We start from the raw sequence: 16221 nt of genomic DNA, 5'->3' as shown, positions 1-16221 counted from the left end.
TAGACTATGGAACCCCAAATCAAATTAATGACCTATTAAACTCTAGTTTTGTATTTTCCTAAAGCTTTATATCAATGTTGGTACAGTTGTTGTAATTGGGCTTTTTTATGAACTATTTTTAATGGTGAGTTGTAAATCACTGTGGGTAACCATGGTGTAGTTTCCAATGAAGTAAAGATTCAAAATCCTATTTTGCCTCCTTCACTTTTATAGCTTCAGTTTGATTTGCTTACTAAAAGCTATAAACAGTCCTGTTACTCTCCAGCACCCAAATTTTTGTTGAGAGGAGTTTATTACTTTATTATTATTTCAGTTATTACACCCTAGCAATTAAGCTTTACAAGCAGCAATTGATATACAGCCTTGTTTCCCCAGGTGGGTTCATCTGTCAGACTATGCTCGGTATAAGCTAAATGGTTCCCAGACTTTTTGCTGAACCCCCTGACCCTCATAAAAAGGCTTTTAAGAGATAAATGAATAAGTCAAAGATAATTATAATCAAAGATAGTGCATTGTGACCTTCGTAGTGTTAATGGGAAATAAAACATTACCTGTCATAAGGAATCAGGTTTCTATCAAGAAAAATAAATGTGATTTTATTACAATTTAAGTAGGGTTGGCACATTAATAATTCAACAATTTATAATGCATTGCAGAAAGTGATTTGAGATCTCTTCAGCATGGGTGGAGATCTGAAATTGATCTGTGCTACAAATTCTCTTTGCCTGATGATGATCAAGTCTTTACTAAGAAATGTCCTTTAAATATTTGGCTCCTGTCAGTGGGTTTCTTGTATAATTCAGTGTAAAACTGACTATCCGCTTTCCAGAAAAATAATGCATATCTCTTTAAACTCCATAGTAAATTTTAAATGTTACGACTGTCACATGACTTTACATATTGATAACATCTGTGCAGATCTTTAATTGCAGAGTGGAAGACAATGAATATATCTTTAATGAACTGCTTGTACTATATAGTTTTATCATTATTAATAAAGATATAAAATAACTGTATATCAAAGTGCCATCTGGCTACCCACTGCTGCACCTGATTTCTGTTAAATGTACGTGTAGAACAACTTTTGTTAGTACCAAAGGGTCCACTCCCACTGGTATAAGAAAATCCTATTTACTCCAATAATTATAAGAGTTGATAACTCTAAGATTTTCATAACATTTTTAATTAATTATATTATAATATATATTAAATATTGTATTATAATGAAATGTTTATAACTAATTTTTATATTAAATAATTCCAAACTTTGAGTAAATGATTTGATGTGTGGCTTATGTTAAAAAATTTGTGGCATGGTTCCTCAATTGGGACATTCCTTTTTTGTACACATGTTAAAATGGTTTGGGAACAACTGATTTAATCTATAACTGGCATTAAGCATAACTGTTAAGTACATCTGTCAAATAAATATAGTGGAATAGAGAGTACAATGTTTCAGTCTAAAATGTAATTACTAGAAATAGAAGTATCACAGTTTGGAAATACTAAAGTAAAGCAGAAGTACCTCAACACTGCACTTAAGTACAGCACTAATAAATATTTTTTCTGGCAGGACACCATGGTTGCCCTGAGTTTTATAGGCTCTATAGGCTGAATTTTTATAGCCAGTGGACCACATCCAATAGGGGTAGTCAGAAGGGTGGTCTGCTTTTTTCCTTGAAAATACTGTATGTTAGATTGCTTTGTAATGCTGTGTTGTTTTTTTATTTTTCAAATAAATATACATCAGCCACTGGATGGCAGCAAAAACTGAATTTAAAGTCTGTTTTTTATCACTCTACATGGCTTAAAAATGAAAAAAAAATGCATGTGATCAGCCAAACAAATGAAAATGAAATCACCTCTTGGCACAGAACCTGAGGATGGGTCTTCAGGTGAGGTGAAGCGATCTCTGGCATCAAAGAACTCCTCATCAGAGCTGCTGTCTCCAAAGCCAGGCGGTGGTTGAAGGATGGGAGCTGACTCCAGGTCTTCAGCCTTATCCTCATCTCTGTCCACATCCTCACAGTCTTCCCCCTTGTTATAATGCAGTGGACGGGGAAGGCTGTGAGCGCTGTCGGGGGTGATGTTGGAACAGAGCTTGTAGTAGCAGCGCGTGTCACTCTGGTCAAAGTTAAACACAAACTCCATGTGGGAGGATGGGGAAGACGGGGAAAGGGATAGTGGATGTTCAAAAAAATCACACTCCTTGTTTACACTTCCTCCTTCACCTGCTCTGCCCATAGATTCAACCATTTCTTTCAAGAGCCTCCTTCTTCTCCTCCTCAACTCCTGTTCTGTATCTTCATCATCCTCGCTGGCCTCTGGAGGGCTCGGCAAAAAGTCCACAAGGCGGGAGAGCTCAGCAAAACAGATGGAGCTGTCATCAGAAGGGAAGTCACCTGTACATTTTTGGACATGGTGAAGGCTTGGAGAGGAAGATGCACTTGTGAAGAGTTGAGGATCAGCTCCATCACCGGATCTCCTGCAACCCTCTCCTCCCCTGTCATGAGTAGTTAAGTGGATAAGGGGGTGGGAGTGGGCTGGTGGAGGTGCAAGGAAGTGAGGTTGAATGTGCTTGTGAGAATAAGGGTGAAGCTGAAGGGGAAAGTGGATGTGTAGATGTGTTTGTGTGAGAGCACTAGGGTGGATGGAGGAAGAGGAACGCAATAACAAATCATCTTCCTCTAGAGCATCAAGAGAGTCACTGGAGGGGCTGGTGAGGACACGAGAGTCAGTGTGACAAGAATCTGATGCTTCTGATACAGATGGCTGCTCCTCTGCTGCTTGCCCCTCTTCTCCACCTCCAATCTTCCCTTCTTGTCCCACTTTCCCCCCTTTCTTCCCTGAGTCATTGTCTGTTATCTCAATCTCTTTTTGTCCACTATCCTGTGCTCTCTCTGTCTCCTCTCCTCTCTCTGTGTCTTCATCCTTATCCCCATTCTTATCTAGCAGGATCTTTTCCTTTTCAATGTCAGCATCCTTTTCTCCCTTTTGTTTTTTTTCCTCATCATGTTTACCTCCCTTTTCTTTGCCATCTTTGCTTCTCCTTCTGTCTCTGTCTTTTTTTTTACTACCCTCTGGACCTGATGAAGGCCTGACACGAGGACAAGACTTCCCATCGTGAGACACCAGAGGGAGCAGTGATTCCATGTCCAGGTCTGAAGAGTTGTCTGAGTCGCTGCCACACCGGGACACATAACCTGTAAACATATGTGAAAAGCAACACCAAAATTTGATGTGTATGTATGCATCATTTTATGGATGTATATTACTGTATATGTGTTTTTTAAAACCTTCTTCAGCAGAGACTCTGTGCTTTTTGGAGTCATCTATCCAGGGCAAGATGTTCAGGTTGGGGTCAACAAACACTCGACAGTACCCTGCTATTAGGCACGACATATCTTTGGCAGACATGGCCTCTAATAGTAATGTGATGGGCTTTGAGAGAAGAGACAGAATGATATATGAAACAAGAAAAGAGACAAAATGTAAAGAAACTTGTGATAAAGCACTTCTGATACATTAATTGTATTGAAACCAAAAGGATCAAAATAATGACAAAACAGCATCTACTTCAACAGCATCAACAACATCTACTTTTTTCATGCAAAAGTTGTCACATTGTATAGGAGAGGTACACAAAATAATGTAAATAGGTCAAGGAAAAAGTGATTAAAAAGCAACTATAGTGGTGGGTCATGTTAAGTTGAATATTAATTAGCTAATACTAATTAACTAATTTAGCTATTAAAGAACACTGCAGTTGGTCTGCAGCAGGTGGAAGTCAGATTAGTTTGCTTCCAGACCTCCAAAGAGGTGTAATCCCCTTTGTGAAAAATGCAGGTATATCAAAAACTACAGTCTTCTTCAACTTTCGACCCATTAGGGGTCGCCACAGTGAATCATCAGCTCCCAACAAACTGACGATGCGCACGTTAAACTTGACATGTTTGTATGTAGGATGCCCTTCCGGATAATGTCTAATTTAGAGTTGCCAATCAATCTAAGTGGCATGTCTTTGGACTGTGGGAGGAAACTGGAGCACCCGGAGAGAACCCATGCAGGCACAGGGGGAACATGCAAACTCTGCACAGAAAGGCACCAGGTTGGCCAGGGCTCAAACCTGGAACATTCTTGCTGTGAGGCAACAGCACTAACCACCGTGCCAAAAACTACAGTTTTACATAACGTTATATTAATAAGACAAGCTAGATCAGGGGTGTCCAAACTGCAGCCCGCGGCCCATGGTCCATTTTTAATTGGCCCACAGGAAATTCTAAAAATATAATGGAATGTGGCCCACACATAAAACTTGCATTTGACTGTATTGTAGTTCTTAGTTAACACTAGGTGGAGCTAATGTCTTCAACAAGGCAGCTTCTCAACAAAACAAAATGAATCAAAGAAAAAATATGCCACAGGTGACCAAAAATGGTAGAACCAAAGAAACGCAAGCTATCAAGTTAATGCAGAAAATTTCAGACACAGTGGGAAAATGAAAGGACGGCACTGAAACAATCAGACCTACACGTCCTACACTGGTGCTGAGCGAGAAGAGAAAGTTAAGGTTCAAGGTTCAAGGATTTTGTTCTGGCCGCACGCCACACAAGGTGGTGTGACAGAGGAAGCAGACTCAGATGGCTGATTTCAACATAAACAGTGTTTAATAGTGCTGTACAAATTAGTATGGTGATAACGTGTCAAAACACATATAAACATCCCGAATAGGTGAAGAGGGTATTTGGCGTTGACCTTGGGCAGAGATGATGAAAGCCGTCGCAAGGTCGAGCTGTGGAGCGGGAGGGTCACTCACTGGCTGGTCAAGGTAGAGATGGTTGAGGCAGAAGAACAGGCAGGAGAACACGATGAGCAGGTAGAAAACAGGATAGGAGAGCACTGACCTGGTGGATGATGTAGTCCGAGGGGTAACGATGGGTGTTGGTTAGAGGATAACAGCTCCGTGTGTAGGCTAATAGCCCAAAAAGGGGAGCTGACATCTGGAACAGGCGAGGAGAAGGCTAAGAGAATAAAGGAGGCAAACTTGAACTGAATGTACATAAAGACAGTAACAGGGTGGAACGGCACTAGTCGTCTGCTTGGGAACAAACAACGAACTGGCAGTGAGTCGGTAGGAAGGCAGGGTAGATATAGGAGGAAGGTAATTGCAGGATAAACAACAGGTGGTGAAGATAAGGATAGCTGGCAGGTCTGTGGAGGTGAGAGAGGGCAGGCAAAACGGAGTGACCCTGACAGATTTTATTGCCAATTCAGTTCACCATACAGTGCCTTGCGAAAGTATTCGGCCCCCTTGAACTTTGCAACCTTTTGCCTGGCTTGTCGAGGTGAGCCCAGTAAAAGTCAGTGAGGAGGTCTGGGCTGAGGATGAAGGACCGAGGGATCCAGGAGCGTTTCTCTGGACTGTACCCCTCCCAATCTACCAGGTATTAGAATCCCCGGCCCCTGGGGTGCACATCCAGGATTCGATGGACCGTGTACACCAGACCGCCATCCACCTTGAGTACAGGCAGCGGCACAGGTGGAGGACAGAGGGGACTGGTACTGACGGGCTTGATTTAGGACACATGGAAGATGGGATGTATACGTAAGGAGTCGGGCAGAGTGAGTTTGACAGCCGTCGGGTGTACGATTTCCTGTATCGGGAAGGGCCCCGGGAACCGGGGAGACAATTTAGGGCAAGCACCTTTCAGGGGGATGTGTGTAGAGGAGAGCCATACCCGTGCCCAACCTGATACGTAGGAGGTGCCCGACGATGGCGGTCAGCTTGGCGCTTATTCTGAACTGCCGTACGAGCTAAAGTGGCCCTGGTCTCTGCCCACACCTCATGACAACGGTTGATGTGAGCTTGGACGGAGGGTACAGCTATATCGGTTTCAGTGGAAGACAGAAGGGGAGGTTGATACCCGAGGGAAGCCTGAAAGGGAGAGATGCTGGTGGCAGAACTGGAGAGTGTGTTATGGGCATACTCCACCCAAAGCAACAACTGCCTCCAATCCTCAGGAGATGAGCTGGTGACGCAACGAAGAGCATTTTCCAGCTCCTGGTTCAGTTGTTCGACCTGACCGTTAGTCTGCGGGTGGTAACCAGAGGATAAACTGGGGTGTGCACCAATGGCAGTGCAGAAGGCCGACTAGACATATGAATTGAACTGGGGACCGTGATCTGATGTTGTTAACGTTAAGGGGTATGCCATGTAAACGGAAGACGTGCTGAACCAGGAGCTGGGTGGTGTCAAAGGCGGTCGGTAACTGAGGAAGTGCAAGAAAATGGGCAGCTTTGGAGAAATGGTCTACGATGTTAAGGATGATAGTGTTGCCCTGGGAAGGAGGTAGCCCGGTGACAGAGTCGAGGGCAATGTGAGACCAAGGCCGACTCGGAGTCGGGATGGGCCGAAGGAGACCTGTGGGGGGCTGGTGAAGAGGTTTTGCCTGTGTGCACGGGGCACAGGCGGTGACATAGGCATGGGCATCCTTCTTCAGGGTAGGCCACCAGAAGTAGCGTTTGAGCGGGGTTATGGTCCTTTGTACCCCCGGATGGCATGTAAGCCTGGATGCATAGGCCCAGTCGAGGGTCTGGGCCCGTACTGTTTGGGGGACGTATAATCTATCTGGTGGCCCAGTCCCTGGATCGAGGTCCTGCCGCAGGGCCTCCCGTATGGTGTCCTCGATCTCCCATGTAACCGCAGCCACCACACAGGAGGCTGGCAGAATGGTTTCTGGAGTGGAATCAGTGATAGTAGGGCTAAACTGATGCAAAAGCGCGTCTGGTTTCTGATTACAGGACCCTGACCGGTAGGAAAGGGTGAATCTGAACCGATTGAAGAACAGAGCCCACCTCACTTGTCTGGGATTTAGTCGTTTAGCTGACTGGAGGTAGGCCAAGTTCTTATGATCGATCCAGACCAGAAATGGTTGGTCGGCACCTTCTAACAGATGCTGCCATTCCTCTAGACCGAGCTTAACAGCTAACAGCTCACGGTTGCCCAGTCATAGTTTTTCTCGGCCGGCGTCAACTGTCGGGAGTAGTAGGCACAGGGGTGAAGCGCATGGTCTCCCTCAGACCTCTGGGAAAGGACCGCCCCTACGCCAGTGTCTGAGACATCCACTTCCACCACGAACTGCTGTAAGGGGTCAGGTTGGAGGAGTAAGGGGGCTGTGGTGACATGGCGTTTCAGTTCCTGAAAGGCCTGCTCCACTGTCCTGGACCATGCAGACTTCACCTTGGTGGATGTGAGTTGAATAAGGGGTGCAGCCACTGTGCTGTAATTCTTAATGAATCGGCGGTAGAAGTTTGCAAAGCCCAGGAAGCGTTGCAGGTCCTTAACAGAGGTGGGTGTAGGCCAATTGGTGATGGTGCGGAGTCTTCCCTGTTCAACGATGAACCCCAGGAACGCCACTGAGGTTGAGTGGAAAACGCACTTCCCTGCTTTGACGTAAAGGCGGTTTTACAGGAGTCACAACAGGACCTGACGGACATGACATTTGTGTTCTGCAAGAGAAGAAGAGTAAATGAGTATGTTGTCTAAGTAAACAAAACAGAATTGGCCTATGTAATCTCGAAGCACATCATTAATCAACCCCTGGAAAACCACCAGGGCATTGGTGAGTCCAAAGGGCATCATCAAATACTCGAAATGGCCTAGCGGTGTCTTGAACGCAGTCTTCCACTCATTCCCCTCACAAATACGCAGTAGATGGTAGGCGCTCCTGAGGTCCAACTTGGTGAAGACTGCTGCGCCCCGTAGACTCAAAAGCAGAAGACAAGAGGGGTAATGGATATTTGTTCTTAACTGTAATAGCATTAAGACCACAGTAGTCAGTGCAGGGACGGAGGCTGCCGTCCTTCTTCCCTACGAAAAAGAACCCTGCACCCAGGGGTGAGGAAGGAGGACGGATCATACCTGCACGTTGGGCTGTGTCTATGTACTCCTCCAGTGCCTGTCATTCGGGTTTAGATATGTGGAAGAGTCGACTGCTGGGCAAGGTGGCTCCAGGATACAGGGTGATGGCACAGTCATGGGGTCGGTGTGGTGGAAGGGTGTCAGTGGCAAGGTGCTTACTGAAGACAGGGTATAAATCCTGGTAGTCAGGAGAGACGGAGGACAGGTCAGGTGGCTCAGGTGGAGGAGAGACAGAAGGAAGAGTGGAGGACAAACCAGCCAGGAGGCAGGTGGTGGCACAGGTCAGGCTCCATTGGGTGATGGTTCCAGTGGTCCAGTCAAAGACAGGGTTATGTTGGATCAGCCAGGAGTGACCCAAGACGAGAGGTGTATCCAGGGTGGAGAGTATCTTAAACCAGATGGTTTCCTGATGGTTGCTGGCAATGGTAAGACGGATTGGAGGTGTCTGGTGTGTGACTGGCCAGCAGCCGGCCATCTATGGCCCAAGTCTTGACGTGGTGTGGAAGAGGTTCCGGGGTGAGACCCAGCTGTTCAACCACGGCGGGGTCCATTATGTTCCCTCCTGCACCGGAATCGATGAGTACTAAATGAGTAATGGTCTGAAGAGGAGCCTCGAGGACTACTGGGAGAAGGCAGCTGTCCTTGGGCTTGGTGGAGAGGGAAGGACGGCCCGTCAGTATCCCCGGCATTTAGTTACATCACCGTTGAAGATCTCCGGCTTGGGTATCGGCGGATTCCGACTGGGACTGAGTGCCCGAGCAGATGGGTTGGAAACAGGAGCTGTGTCATTCTATAGTGGTCGTCAGTCTTGCTATTTGTTGTGCAAGACTGGCGGTAGTGTCCAATTGTTGCTGCAGTGCCAGGTTCATTTTCTCCAGCTGCACGGCTATGTGTGTGAGTGCTGGAGAGCTATTTATGCTGGAGTCAGCAGAGTCCATGGTGGCCAGTTCGTTCTGTTATGGGCGCATGCCACACAAGGTGGTGTGACAGAGGAAGCAGACTCAGATGGCTGATTTCAACATAAACAGTGTTTAATAGTGCTGTACAAATTAGTATGGTGATAACGTGTCAAAACACATATAAACATCCCGAATAGGTGAAGAGGGTATTTGGCGTTGACCTTGGGCAGAGATGATGAAAGCCGTCGCAAGGTCGAGCTGTGGAGCGGGAGGGTCACTCACTGGCTGGTCAAGGTAGAGATGGTTGAGGCAGAAGAACAGGCAGGAGAACACGATGAGCAGGTAGAAAACAGGATAGGAGAGCACCGACCTGGTGGATGATGTAGTCCGAGGGCGAATGATGGGTGTTGGTCAGAAGATAACAGCTCCGTGTGGAGGCTAATAGCTCAAAAAGGGAAGCTGACATCTGAGAAGGCTAAGAGAATAAAGGAGGCAAACTTGAACTGAATGTACATAAAGATAGTAACGGGGTGGAACGGCACTAGTCGTCTGCTTGGGAACAAACAACGAACTGGCAGTGAGTTGGTAGGAAGGCAGGGTAGATATAGGAGGAAGGTAATTGCAGGATAAACAACAGGTGGTGAAGATAAGGATAGCTGGCAGGTCTGTGGAGGTGAGAGAGGGCAGGCAAAACGGAGTGACCCTGACAGATTTTATTGCCAATTCAGTTCACCATACAGTGCCTTGCGAAAGTATTCGGCCCCCTTGAACTTTGCAACCTTTTGCCACATTTCAGGCTTCAAACATAAAGATATAAAACTGTAATTTGTTGTGAAGAATCAACAACAAGTGGGACACAATCATGAAGTGGAACGAAATTTATTGGATATTTCAAACTTTTTTAACAAATAAAAAACTGAAAAATTGGGCGTGCAAAATTATTCAGCCCCTTTACTTTCAGTGCAGCAAACTCTCTCCAGAAGTTCAGTGAGGATCTCTGAATGATCCAATGTTGACCTAAATGACTAATGATGATAAATAGAATCCACCTATGTGTAATCAAGTCTCCGTATAAATGCACCTGCACTATGATAGTCTCAGAGGTCCGTTTAAAGCGCGTTTAAAGAGCATCATGAAGAACAAGGAACACACCAGGCAGGTCCGAGATACTGTTGTGCAGAAGTTTAAAGCCGGATTTGGATACAAAAAGATTTCCCAAGCTTTAAACATCCCAAGGAGCACTGTGCAAGCGATAAGATTGAAATGGAAGGAGTATCAGACCACTGCAAATCTACCAAGACCTGACCGTCCCTCTAAACTTTCAGCTCATACAAAGAGAAGACTGATCAGAGATGCATGCCACAAGCCACCTGGGAGACACACCAAACATGTGGAAGAAGGTGCTCTGGTCAGATGAAACCAAAATCGAACTTTTTGGCAACAATGCAAAATGTTATGTTTGGCGTAAAAGCAACACAGCTCATCACCCTGAATACACCATCCCCACTGTCAAACATGGTGGTGGCAGCATCATGGTTTGGGCCTGCTTTTCTTCAGCAGGGACAGGGAAGATGGTTATAATTGATGGGAAGATGGATGGAGCCAAATACAGGACCATTTTGGAAGGAAACCTGATGGAGTCTGCAAAAGACCTGATACTGGGACGGAGATTTGTCTTCCAACCAGACAATGATCCAAAACATAAAGCAAAATCTACAATGGAATGGTTCACAAATACACATATCCAGGTGTTAGAATGGCCAAGTCAAAGTCCAGACCTGAATCCAATGGAGAATCTGTGGAAAGAACTGAAAACTGCTGTTCACAAACGCTCTCTATCCAACCTCACTGAGCTCGAGCTGTTTTGCAAGGAGGAATGGGCAAAAATTTCCGTCTCTCGATGTGCAAAACTGATAGAGACATACCCCAAGTGACTTACAGCTGTAATCGCAGCAAAAGGTGGCGCTACAAAGTATTAACTTAAGGGGGCTGAATAATTTTGCACGGCCAATTTTTCAGTTTTTTATTTGTTAAAAAAGTTTGAAATATCCAATAAATTTCGTTCCACTTCATGATTGTGTCCCACTTGTTGTTGATTCTTCACAACAACTTACAGTTTTATATCTTTATGTTTGAAGCCTGAAATGTGGCAAAAGGTCGCAAAGTTCAAGGGGGCCGAATACTTTCGCAAGGCACTGTATGTGCAGGACATACAGAAAATCAAAATACCGTTTCTCTCTCACCTAGTACTGGGTGCCATAACATTTAGGAAATGGCAGCTAGTCTGCTAGCTCAACAGCAGTACTTTTTACATGCTAACAAAAGACAAGAAAATGCTACAATAACCAGCTATGAGGTAACTCAACTCATAGCATGACACGAGAAGCCTTTCTCAGATGGCGACTTCATTAAACAGTGCCTCAATAAAGTCGCAGGAATAATGTGCCCGGAAAAGATGCAGGAATTCAACAATGTGAGCATGTCCAGAAACACAATTGTGCGGCGAATCAAAGACTTGTCAGCAAACTTACAAAATTAAGTGTCACATAAAGCTTGTGCTTTTGATTTTTACTTGATTGCATGTGATGAGAGCATAGATACTACAGACACCACATAGATACTACAGACACCACACAGCTGTTAATTTTTTTTGCGGGGAGTTGATGGTAACTTTTGCATTATGGAGGAACTGATTGATCTTACAAGTCTAAAGGGCACAATAATGGGTAAGGACATTTTTGAAGCTGTGTCAGATGCAAGTGACAAGATGGAACTTAAATGGGACAGGCTGTGTGGAATTACAACAGATGGGGCTCCAGCTATGACAGGTGAGCACAAAGGCCTCTATGATGTGTACCAAGGTATGAGAGAGTGGAGGTGAGGCTGTTAAAATGCACTGTATCATCCACCAAGAAGCCCTCTATGTCAAGACAGTCCAGCTTGACGATGTGATGAACACAGTTGTGAAAACTGTCAACATAATTCGAGCATGAGGGCTCTACCACAAAGAATTTCAAGCTTTCCTATCTGATGTTGATGCTGAATACGGGGATGTACTCTACCATTCTGATGTGCGCTGGCTTAGTTGCAGCTCCGTGCTGAAGCAGTTTTATTCCCTGAGATCAGAAATTGACCTGTTTTTGAAAGAGAAGGACTGACCTCTTCATGAACTGAGGGACCCTCTATGGTTGGCAGATGTAACCCGGGTAACCCAAGTTATCAGGGAAAAAGATTTGTAAATATAGAAAAAGCTATTGGTCACTGAACACATCACAAGATAGGCTCTTAAAAGAGCCAATGGTAGCTGTGACCTGAATCAAGCCCCGCCTGTCGGCGGCCTCCTACATGCACAAGAGGGAAATTTCGGAACTTTCCAGAAGGAGAGACAGAGATGAAGTCACGCGCAGCAGTTTGCAAGACCCCCACCACATTGGAAGATTGACCGAGAGAGAAAAGTAATTGGGACTTGACTTCTGAGCTAACACGGAGGGATTCAACTGGATTGAAAACTGAGTGTGAAGGGGGATCATCCTAACTAAAAATCAATCTCGGGCTGCTGTTTTGAGAATGAGCATATTCTTTAAGCATATTCAATTATCAAGCATAATTCACCAACATTTGATTGATTTTGTTAACTTTAGTACACTAGAGGTGAGCCGATATACCTCAACTCTAGCAAGTGGCCCAGCCTTTTGTATATTTTTCTGTATGTGGCCCTCAGTAAAAAGTTTGGACACTCCTGAGCTAGATCAACAAAGAGGTAATAAAATAATGTTAATATGAGCCCCACTTGTCACAGTGCGTGTGATGCTGACTGAATCACTTCAAAGTCACAGTGCTTTTTGACCAGGTTTACAGTATTTTCTCTTCTATGTGAGGGGTGTATGTGTATTCCTGGTCTTACCTTGATGTCCTGCAGGTATATTTTGACCAGGCTGACCTTGTCTGATTCAGGCAGCAGCTCGATGCGTGTGATGCTGGTGAACTCTGTGAGGGTGGACAGAATGCTCAGCTTGTGGTTGACTATCTGGCTCACCCCGTAGCGTGCCCCAACCAACAGGGTTACCATTGACTCCCTGTCCTGGAGCTGAAGGTGTGGGAAGCAGTTAAAGGTATTAGAGATAATGCAGAAAACGAAGAGTTTAAAAATGTTAACTTCAATCAATTACATCTCAAGAGAATAGGACTGCAATTAGTCAATGTAATCAAACTGACAGAAAATGAGTTGACATCAATATTTTCACCTGGCACTTTTTAAAAATTTTATTATGAACTTTTTCTCTTCTAAAATACTTCAATCATTCAGTATCACTACATAGCTGGTTGCCAGTTGCCAGTAAAATCCACAGAAGAAGAAAAATATCACTATGTGATTGCTGCATGTTTATGTCAGTCATTTTTGGCTCCAGTCACTGGTTCCTTCATTCAACACTAGTTTTAGAAAACCATGGTGGCTACAGCAGAGTCTGCAGAGTCTGACGCATTTGTAAAAGACATTCACTGTAAAAGTTTCCAAAGACATCATTCATTAAAGAGAATCAGTAATATAGTTAATAGATTAACTGACAGAAAACTAGTCATTAGTGGCAAAACCCTACAAGAGAAAGATTAATATAAATACATAACAGCCAAAACCATACCATCATGGTGGCACTGAAGGATTTCCCTCCAAATGACTTGAGATCGCTCAGCTCCTCCAGATAGTTGATCCGTGCCTGATCAACTGACAGGCCCTTCTGTCTGGGATCATGCTGCGATTGGCTCTTCTTCATGTGGTAGCTGATGGCCTTCCTTAGATCTTTCTCTCTCATGTTCCTCAGCAGTGTGGATGACACAAAGTTCTCTATACCCCATGTCTTCCTGGAATAGAGAAGCACAGATACACAATCTGAAAGGCTGTGTTGGCATGTGCAACACTAGAAAGAGGTTAAACTTATGACCATCTCCATCTGCTACTGCCTGAGTGACCTGCTGCTACCTTGTGATCTCTTCACACTGACTCCAGCCCCTGCCATCTCCTCCGAGCCCAACCTTCTCTACTTATCCCACCTGAGTTTCCTGCTACGCTCATCAGTCACCGCCAACCTTCACTGCCATTACCTGCCCTGTACTGCCACCTCCAGTCCTTCAGCTGTTACTATCTTAGACATGAACTCCACTGTCAGAATGCACCAGTATATTGACTTTGTCTGTTTTTCTGTTACAATAAACACCTTTACAGTATTGTACCTGCCATCTGAGTCCAGCCTGCTTGCTCACTCTGCCCCCACAAGTGATCAGACATAACAATATTAGTTGCTTAATGCTCCTACTAGAAAAAATGTTTAAATAGTGTGCAGTGAGCTAATGTAATAAGTGTTATTCCCAGGAAACATTGTTAGATCTGAAATATTTAATTGCTGGTAGCCTTCAGTAGCAAAATTACAAATGCAAATGATGACCTCCATGAAACTAATACTCTTCTGTTATACTGGAGGCAGAGTCAATTTAATGCCCCTCCAGTGGTAGGACCTGTGTGGAACCCCGCTTTGCTCTGAATTCCCAACATGTTGTTAAATCCTGTCTTAATTTTAGTCAACATTTGTTCAGTGGGTGTATTTCTCACATGATCGTTTTCAGGCTGGTCTTTGCTGACTGTCCACAGCTCGCCAACCTCTCCTGGATGTGCAGGGCAGCAAGATGTAAAGCAGTGTTACACTTCATCTCTACTGCAAAGCGCTCCTGAAGCACATCATTCACCCCCTACACACACACACACACACACACACACACACACACACACACACACGCTCAGTTAATAAAGCGCTGAAGTGTTGAATAATTTCAAAATAAAATGTCCAAGTGTCATCTAAGAGTTTTTACACATTTGAGGATAAAGTACTGGTGAGTTTCATTTAAAGCATGAATAAAAACTCACTACCAGTCACACCTACCCACTGAATTCTAACTTTTGACTGGTAGTGTATCTACCATAAGGTGGCTTGGCGATCAAAATAATATAAATTCACTGTAGGGAGGACATTTTGGCTTTCCTTGACAATTCACTGACAAAATATCAAAACCGAGCAGAAAAAGTTTCACTCATGCTAAAGGGTGAATTTAAAAATGAAGTTTGACTCTGAACAGTTCTTTTAGCACAAGACTGTTACATCCCCAGTGTAAGAAGGAGCGTTACCGCAGGTCATTCCTCCCCACAGTAATCAGACTGTACAACACATCACTGCAGTGATAAGCTAGGTGAAATTATGAGGGACTATGCAATAATCTACTGTGGCACAATATTTCAGCTCCTGGGGGTGAAATGCATTGTAAATAGGCTCATGTGTAATATCTTGTTCCTGATCTCTCTCAAATACTGTACATTGCCCTGCTTTAGGTATTTTTGACTAGTTGCTCAGAGATCCTTATGGCTGAAACACAGGTTTCTTTCCCCCATTGTGGGATTAATTGTGTGAGTAATATTCGATTGTTCTTAATTTCCTGGTTGTTTAGTCTCTACTGCTGTTCCTGATTCTCTCCAGTGTTGCTTTGCCCTGTTTTTACTGTAGGTGCCTTTGATTTGCTTATTTGTGCTGTGTAAAATGTAACATTCTGATGACACTACTTTTATAATCCTTGTGCGTATTGGTCCTAATGCTTTGTTGCCTTTATGTAACTTTTTATTTTAATGACTAAGTGTTCTTTGTTACTATGTACTTACGTACGCATGTGCCGCGTGGAGTGGCAGCAAGTTACAGCAGCTGTGTCCTCGTTGTGTTCTTTCCTGTGTTTCTATGAAGTCCTGTTCTTATGTGTCTGTTCTTATGGTGTTATGTTGGTTGTTCTCTATTGCTGCTGTAACACAGAAATTTCCCCACTTTGGGCTCAATAAAGTACCTACCTACTTTACTAGGGGACAAAATCCATAGTTTGAATTTGCTTATCAAGGAACTACAGTATAAGGCTTATTTATACAGTTACATAAATTATGCAAATTAGGTGGCAAGAGTCAGGAAATTATGAGTTCTACTGAGTTTTAAACTTGTTGAACACTAGTATACTAGTAGTACAGATACTGAATTAACTGCAGAATGGTGAGTGTGTGTGCATTACAGGTTCATCAGCTTGCTGTACCTGCAGGTAAAGGTATTCAAAGGCAGTAGGATCCTCCTGCAGCAGAGTCTGAAGGTTTCTGGGCATGAAACAAACACGGAACAGACACCTGTAGTCATGGGCCTCTTTTTTCTGGACCACCTGAAGACACACACACACATGTAGTGCTTCAAATATATAATTTTGAATACCTTTAACAGTTTTAATACGGTCAGAGAATAAAACCCACTTCCACACAGAGTTGTGGTAAACAAATATACATTTGAAGTGACGTGTAAAAAGTGTGTGTGCGTGTGTGTGTACCTGCTG

At 44.2% G+C, this 16221-nt stretch overlaps 1 protein-coding gene across 1 annotated transcript in view; it reads right to left on the bottom strand.

Annotated features, from left to right (window-relative positions):
* Positions 1–16221, bottom strand: part of frmpd1a (FERM and PDZ domain containing 1a) — a 59347-nt gene that overhangs the window by 5575 nt on the left and 37551 nt on the right. The window contains exons 9-15 of the mRNA XM_020596302.1: positions 16216–16221; positions 15934–16053; positions 14426–14562; positions 13461–13680; positions 12725–12907; positions 3297–3441; positions 1863–3203 (exon numbers count right to left, since the gene is read on the bottom strand). The exon at positions 16216–16221 is cut by the window's right edge and continues 114 nt beyond it. Coding sequence (XP_020451958.1) covers positions 1863–3203; positions 3297–3441; positions 12725–12907; positions 13461–13680; positions 14426–14562; positions 15934–16053; positions 16216–16221 — 2152 coding nt within the window. The remainder of the gene's footprint in view (positions 1–1862; positions 3204–3296; positions 3442–12724; positions 12908–13460; positions 13681–14425; positions 14563–15933; positions 16054–16215) is intronic.

The sequence above is a fragment of the Monopterus albus genome, unplaced genomic scaffold (assembly GCF_001952655.1).
Source record: "Monopterus albus unplaced genomic scaffold, M_albus_1.0 scaffold29.1, whole genome shotgun sequence".
NCBI lineage: Eukaryota > Metazoa > Chordata > Actinopteri > Synbranchiformes > Synbranchidae > Monopterus > Monopterus albus.
The sequence above is the reverse complement of the archived record's forward strand: the minus strand, read 5'-3'. Positions and strand labels throughout refer to the sequence as shown.